Genomic DNA, 8,259 nt, shown 5'->3' on the forward strand with positions numbered 1-8,259 from the left:
GTTTTTTTCTTCCTATTTTGTTGCTTTGTACGAGCCGAAGAGAATTTGATAGAGTTCGACCATATTTATTGAAGAACTAGTTGGATAAGATATGATGGTGAAGAAAAGAAGATGATACGATGGTGAACGAGTTGGAGATGATACATGTTTAAGACTCTCTTTGTTAATGGAGATGATAAACGTGCTAGGGTTCAAAGTTGTTTTCATAAGCGCTGAATGTGGTTTTTATATGACAAGGAAAACTGAAGAGACATGACAAGGTAAATTCTATTTCTTGAATAAGAATAAACTATTTCATCACAGTTTAAAAATCTAACTGTGATGAAATTCTATTTATTTAGTTTAATTTGAACAAAGCGCCCACTTTTTAACAATTTAAAAATTAAATAAAAAAACGCAAATATTTTACGACAGTTGAAATTTTCAACCATAAAAAAAAAACTTGTATTTAATTTAAAAATAAATTAAAAAATGTGCCACTATAATATTAAATAAATCACAAATTTATCAGCGTTGATGTTCGAACTCAAGACCATTACAAAAAATTTTCACGATTGATATATTCAACCGTGATAAAATATAAAATATTTTTAATTTAAAAATTAAAAAAAAAAAAAAAGGTCACTTGATTAAGATGTCACAATTGTGCTTCACAGAACAACCGTAATAAAAATGGTGTCGTAGAATGAATTATTTTGTAATAGTGATGATGCATCCTTATTCACATACATATTTGAGAGTATAAATTTATAAAAGAAATATCTTTGATTACTATTGAAAAACAACTTACAAGTTGCACGTCAACTCTCAAGTCATAATTGCTCAACGATTTAGTTATCCTTTAGTAAGAAAATAATTTTGTTTTTGTCTAGTTATAAATATGAAAGAAGTTGCACTATATTTTTCCATTCATATACTACTATACCTATTTCTTTCTAGATTCCACTTTGCTTTATAACTATATATATTTTCTACAAATTATTTTACATATTTTTCTCTCTAATGGAAGAGATAGGAAGCATACTCCACTTTCTTGAAGACAAGACCATTTTAGTTATTGGTGCCACTGGTTTTCTTGCAAAAAGTATATATATGTTCTCTCTTTCATCTCTTCCTTTGATTCTAATTAATTAGCATATATTTTTTATACCTCATTATTCTGTGTTTTACAGTATTTTTGGAGAAGGTATTGAGAGTTCAACCAAATGTTAAAAAGCTTTTTCTTCTTTTAAGAGCTTCTGATGACAAATCTGCAGCTTCTCGTTTGCAGAATGAGGTAAAAGAATGCATATTTGTAATTGAGTTTAATGAGCAGTTTTATCAAATCAAAATTTATTTTATTATTATGATGCTGTATTTTCTTTATTAAAAGAGTTTAAAGGTAGTGCACTGACAGTATAAACTAATTTTACAGATACAACCAATCAAAATCGTAATATTTTCCATGTCATATTAATTTTTTAAAATTAAACTTGTTTTTTAATTGGATACATGGTTGTGATTGATTGACAATGTAAAAATATTTTACATTGTAAGTGTATATCCCTTTTTCTCTTATTAAAATATATGTCCACAAATATATTTATATGATCAGCTATAGTTGCATAATCATATTTTTTTAGGTAATTAAATAATAAATATTAAATTATAGAAAAATGATCGAAAATATAGAAAATATATTTATGATTTAAAATATCAAAATTATATTAAAGACTAAAATGTATTTCATATATTTATGATTTTTTTAAATATCAAAATTATATTAAAGACTATAAATTTTTATACAAAAAAATAGAGAAAAATTACTGAAAAATAAAATAGAGATAAAATAAATAACATTGAAAGATCTTTTGACCAAGATAATTTCACTAATGTTTATTGGTGTTAATGAATTATTTACAATTTTAAAAGGTAAACTTAGACCTCTTCAATATCTTTATCCAACTTTTACTTTTTTGTATGTTGCAAAAAAGATGTTGCTTATTACTTATTAGTAATTACAAATGTAATTTATCAATATTATTTGTTATATAAAAATGAACAAGTGACATTTCGAAACTTTTGCCATAACAATATATCAGATATTTATTATATAAAAAAAATATCATCACACTTCGATCCTATGATTTAATTTTTTTCACGGACTCTGGGTAGTTAAAGTGTCACATTTAAACTGCTTATGGAAAAGCTATTTCAGATAAATTTGAGAAATTTGTCACTATTTAGGGTGTAGAATAAATTAGTTAAAGAAATGACAAGAGTTTTAAGAAAAGAGGGACCGCAATAAAACTCAATTATCTAAAGTTTTTAATAAGACAAATGAATTTTTTATTTTTAGTTTGGCTATTATTTATAGATCCAACGTTTGATCTAACAAGACCCAACAAGAAGACAAATTGAAAAACACATTATGAGTTGGGTAACTAAAAATCTTTTAAAAAATTTGTAATAATTGTTCGGTTCAATTATTCGGTTAGTATAACAAGTTTACTATTTATGTTTTTACTATTGTATTTTTTAAAATAATTATTGATTTATAAATATTAATAATTAATTTACATTAATATATAATTTTTTTTTTGCTATTATATTCATATCTATGACTTTTAATTTTCTCTAATTTATTAATTATTTAGGCACACACCTCACCCTTTTGTTACAAATTAATTAATTAAGCCTATGACTGAAAGGGACGGAGGAGGCACGTTTGTTGGTAGGTGCATATATGTCCCCACTATGTTTTTTTTAAAAAAAACTTAAATACCCAGTACACTTATGTAATAATTACTAAAAATTATTTATTTCAAACAAATATAATCTATTTATCTATTTATTAATTAAAAGAGAAAAGAGGTGATGCACTGACAGTGTAAATATTTTTACACTATCAACCAATCACCACCATGTATCCAATTAAACCACTCTTTTATTTAAAAAATAATTTAATGACATAACTAATTGATAGCTTTCTATTGGATGACAGTGTAAAACTATTTTACACTGTCAGTGCACTATCTTTTAACTCTAATTAAAATAGTAATTTTGTTATGGATATATTATTAAAAGTAAGATGTAAAATCACATGGTATATCAATAATTGTTTAAGGTTTTATTTGGATAATTGTGAGATTTTTATTTTAAAAGTTGTTGGAATAGTTACGCAAATATAAATCAAAGTGAAAAGAAAAACATTTTTGTTCATCCAATTTAATCAAATTACTTACGTCTATAGTTATAGAACAGATATAATTCTATCCTATATTTGTTCTGAATTACACATATTAGAATTTTTAAGTTACAAATATGCATAAAAACACTAATAATCTAAATTACAATTATACTCATAAATCATATTAGGGATTATCTAGTTTCTCATAAAATTAAAATAGAAATAATAAAAATATATGGTTGATGAACCGAATTCAACAAAAGTTAATTTTAAAATTAAAATATGTTCGACTAAAATATAGTCGAGTTGGTTTTGTGTTAATTTCAATATAATTTTAATTTATAAATTTTAATTTAAACATTAAAATCTCATAATTAAATATTGCAGACAATTGATCATACCATCATTATTTATTTATATATAGAAATAGATAGATAAATATTTTTATTAATAATAAAATTGAGAAAATTACAAAAATTAAAATTTGATAAAATTATTAAATAAATGTGATGTATATTTATATTTTAAAAATAAAAATGTTTATTGTTAAGAAAATATGAAAACAAAAAAGACAAGAATAATCTCAACCACTCATTATCACCACTATCCCATGATCCCAATTAAATAAGAAAATAAATTTTAATTAAATTAAAAAATTTACTCTAAAATAATTAGAGGTGTACATTCTTACATTTCTTCCTCAATTTCTTTGATAATAAATAGCACTACTCAATACATGGTTAATATATATTTGTTTTGCCATTTTAGATATTAGCAAAGGACCTGTTTAATTCACTAAAAGAAAAATTGGGTACCAATTTCAAGTCCTTTATTTCTGAAAAGTTGACTTTGGTGGCTGGAGATATCACTTGTGAAGACTTGGGTTTGAAGGATTCCATTTTAAGGGAAGACATTTTGTCTCAAACAGATGTTATTATCAATCTAGCTGCAACTACTAACTTTTATGAAAGGTACATTAAATTTTATTAACTTATTTTTTGGTACAATCATATATTATTATTATTATTATTATTATTATTATTATTATTATTATTATTATTATTATTATTATTATTATTATTATTATTATTATTATTATTATTATGTATTATTTAATACAGGTATGATATAGCATTGGGTCTAAATACATTTGGAGTTAAGCATGTAATTAGCTTTGCCAAAGAATGTATCAAACTTAAAGTGCTTGTTCATGTATCAACAGGTTAATTAGTATTAATTAATTAGTTAATGTAAATATGAATTTTTAGCATATAGTATAATAACTTTAATAATTGAATAATTTTCAGCTTATGTGTGTGGTGAAGGAAGTGGGTTGATTCTAGAAAGTCCCTATGTTTTTGGTGATTCACTAAATGGTGTTGCTGGATTAGATGTTAATGCAGAAAAGAAATTAATAACAGAAAAGTTAGGTGAGTTAAGAGAGAAGGGAGCCAATGAACGTGAAATTAAAGTGGCCATGAGAGACTTAGGTATTACAAGGTTTGTTAATATCTCTACACAATCTTATGTTTCAACTTTACCTTTATGCCTTTTAATTTTCCACAAGATTATTGTCAAGAGTTACACGTCCAATAATATGTTACTAAAATTTAATGCCTACACCCTCGAGACTTTAGAATGCCGTCCTATAAAAAAAACCATTATTATACGGTAACATTATAGTTAATTTTAAAATATTTTAGAAATTTGTCTATTTTATATAATAAAAGTTTTATGTAAATTGAAGGCAAACAACAAAACTTTGTGGCTACTTTTCTTTAATGACAAAACCATTCTCTTAAATTCATTTCTCTTTGAGATACAACATTAGTTTTTAGACTGTCACTAAAAGATCAATAACATTTGATATCATAAAATCAAAAGTGTTAAAAAAATTAAGTACATTAAGAAAGGGACAACTTCTCTACCCATCTTAAAAAGTTTGGTAGTGTACCTTCAACCAATCAGAAAATTCAATTTAATTTTAACATATTTAATTAATTATAAAATAATACAATTATTTGATGTTTCCAAAATATTTTACATTGGAGGTAACTTTATCCAACTTTTTGAGTTGGATAGATAAAAACACCATTATGAAAATATGTTAATTTTCCGAACACATTTTTTATGATAAACTACTTAAGCTTTGTACTCGGCGTTTAGAGGACCGATTGATACCAATAGCAAGCTCCACATTAAAACCTCCATTCTCAGTCTCATCAATAAAAAAATGCAAATCAATTTCATATATACCTGTATCTTTTCCTCTACCCAATTGTTTAAACATTTTTTACCTTAATGTTGATCTTCTCTCTTATGCATCACTCAATAAATTCACAGACTTCTATTTATTTAAAGATGTTTCGGTTTGTCAAAATATATCAAATATGACATCTCTAACAAAATTATATCGGTATTTAAAATCTAAAAACTTCTTAAAATAAATCAGGTGTTTATATATATATATATATATATATATATATATATATATATATATATATATATATATATATATATATATATATATAAGCACGTCTTGTGACTAACCGGAGAAACCTCAGTCAATTAAAAAGTAATTATATTTGATTGAATTTCAGGGCAAAAGTGTATGGCTGGCCAAACACATACGTATTTACAAAAGCAATCGGGGAGATGTTCGTGGAACAATTGAAAGGAAATTTATCAGTTGTCATTTTACGACCAGCCATTGTCACAAGTACACTCAAAGAACCTTTCCCCGGTTGGGTCGAGGGAGTCAGGTAAACATAAAAAAAACACATCCATATATGAAAGCCAAAATCTTTGCTGATAAAAATTATTTTTCTTACAGAACCATAGACAGTTTAGGCGTTGCTTATGGAAAAGGAAAACTAACATGTTTCCTCGGAGGTCTCGAATGCGTTGTCGACGCAGTAAGTTCTAATTCCTTTATTACAAATATTCTAATCAGTTGAGCTATCTCTCCCACTTCATATACTATTGTATCCTATCTTTGTGATGTGTCTATCGTATCCGTTGTTGTAATGATTTTTCTTTGGCATACAGATACCAGCAGACATGGTGGTGAATGCAATGCTAGTAGCTATGGTGGCTCATGCAAATCAACCTAGTGATCATATCATATACCACGTGGGTTCCTCCGTTAGAAACCCGGTGAGATACCTTAACCTAAAGGATTATGGATTCAGATATTTCACAGCAAATCCATGGATAAACAAAGATGGAACAGCTGTTAAGGTTGGAAAAGTAACCGTATTAACCGACATGGATAGTTTCCAACGATACGTCTTCATTCGCTACCTTCTTCCATTACAGGTTCTTATTTATAAATTCTCAAGACATTATAAAGAGGTTCTTAACCTTATTTATATATTTTTGCATTTTTATTATAGGGGCTGAAACTGGTGAATACAGCATTATGCCAGTATTTTCAAGGAACTTATCTTGAGCTGAAAAGGAAGATCCAAGTTGTGATGCAGTTGGTGGAACTTTATAGACCTTACTTATTCTTCAAGGGCGTGTAAGTGTTTTTTAATGTATAAATTTGTGATCCAATTACAACAAGTTGTGATGTTAAGTTGTTGTGAATTTATGGCACACAGATTTGATGATATAAACACAGAAAAGTTGCGGTTGGCAGCAAGAGAAAGTGGGACAGAGACAGATTTATTTTACTTCGACCCCAAAGATATTGATTGGGATGATTACTTTATGAACACACATATCCCTGGCATTGTCAAGTACATTTTCAAGTGACACACCAACATTTGGTTATATTCAAATTTATTTTAGAAAGACAAGACTGCATAACTTTATTGTGTGTGTATCCATCAAAACAAAATTGTATTAATTATGTTTGTTAAGGGATGTGTAATTGATATTAGCTAGATGTCAAGTGAGTTTGAAATTTTAATTTATAGTGTTGCTAAATATCATCATGTGTTCTTATCTGCTTTCTATTACAAGTGTACTTCTCATTTATTTCATCAGGGGTGTTGTTGGATAAAGTCTATGTGGGATTGAAGTTTTTTTTTTAATAAATATATGAATTATTCTCAGCTGATAACAAGTCGGAGGGATATGAATATAATCAAATAAATGAGTAAATCAAAATTTACTCCAATCAACCATAGTCTATCATGATGGGGGTCCCTATTTTCAAAGGAAAACCGAAAGCTGTTTATTTGCAACCGATTGCCGATAAAATTATTAATAAACTTGCCTCTTGGAAAGGTTCTCTGTTGTCTTTTGCAGGTAGAGTGGAGCTTGTGAAATCCACTATTCAGAGTATGCTTACCCACAGCATGTCCATCTACGCTTGGCCGATTTCTCTTATCCGCCGCATTGAAAGAGCTGTGAAAAGATTTATTTGGAGCGGAGAGATTTCTAAGAAAAAAGTGATAACAGTGGCTTGGAATCAAATGTGTCAACCTTTTAAGGAGGGTGGTCTTGGCCTTAGATCTATCTTTCAGTTAAACGAAGCCACCAATCTCAAGCTTGCCTGGGCGCTCTTTAACTCTTCTGATTCTTGGGCCTCTCTTCTTAGGCAAAGAGTGTTCAGGAAAGATAAGGTAATTAATTTCCACATTTTTTCCTCCATCTGGACGAGTATTAAATCAGAGTTGGCTACCATTTTGGACAATTCTTCTTGGTGTCTTGGTTATGGGGCTTCTATCAGCTTGTGGTTTGATAATTGGTGTGGTAATCCGTTGTATTTGGATATGGTGGATTACAATTCTATTGTGGATCATCCTGTGAGCACCATTATTGTCAATGGCCAGTGGGATTTCTCTAAATCTGCCACTCCCATTCCTTCCTCTATCCAGGTGAAAATTCGAAAGTGTCATATTCCCTTTTATCTTAGACCGGATAAGAGAGTTTGGTTTCATTCAGCTTCTGGAGACCTTTCTACTAAAGATGCTTTTGACTTTAAGCGGGTTAAAGGTGTTTGTCAAGATTGGTGGCGGTGGATTTGGTCCAAATCGATTCCTCCATCCAAATCTTCTTTAGTTTGGAGAATCCTTCATAACAAGGTTCCTACAGATGATCAATGGAAGCGAAGGAATTTCTCCTTTCCTTCTAGATGT

General features: G+C 28.0%; 1 protein-coding gene across 1 annotated transcript; it reads left to right on the forward strand.

The window, feature by feature from the left end:
* Positions 1 to 907: 907 nt before the first annotated feature.
* Positions 908 to 7,061, forward strand: LOC131653551 (alcohol-forming fatty acyl-CoA reductase-like). The gene is made up of 10 exons (XM_058923726.1): positions 908 to 1,084; positions 1,173 to 1,276; positions 3,938 to 4,140; positions 4,291 to 4,391; positions 4,477 to 4,669; positions 5,770 to 5,931; positions 6,003 to 6,084; positions 6,218 to 6,487; positions 6,565 to 6,692; positions 6,775 to 7,061. The coding sequence occupies exons 1-10, from the start codon at positions 1,003 to 1,005 to the stop codon at positions 6,926 to 6,928; spliced, it is 1,479 nt and encodes a 492-aa protein (XP_058779709.1). The 5' UTR covers positions 908 to 1,002; the 3' UTR covers positions 6,929 to 7,061.
* The last annotated feature ends 1,198 nt before the right edge of the window (positions 7,062 to 8,259 follow it).

The sequence above is a fragment of the Vicia villosa genome, linkage group LG2 (genome assembly GCF_029867415.1).
Source record: "Vicia villosa cultivar HV-30 ecotype Madison, WI linkage group LG2, Vvil1.0, whole genome shotgun sequence".
Lineage (NCBI taxonomy): Eukaryota > Viridiplantae > Streptophyta > Magnoliopsida > Fabales > Fabaceae > Vicia > Vicia villosa.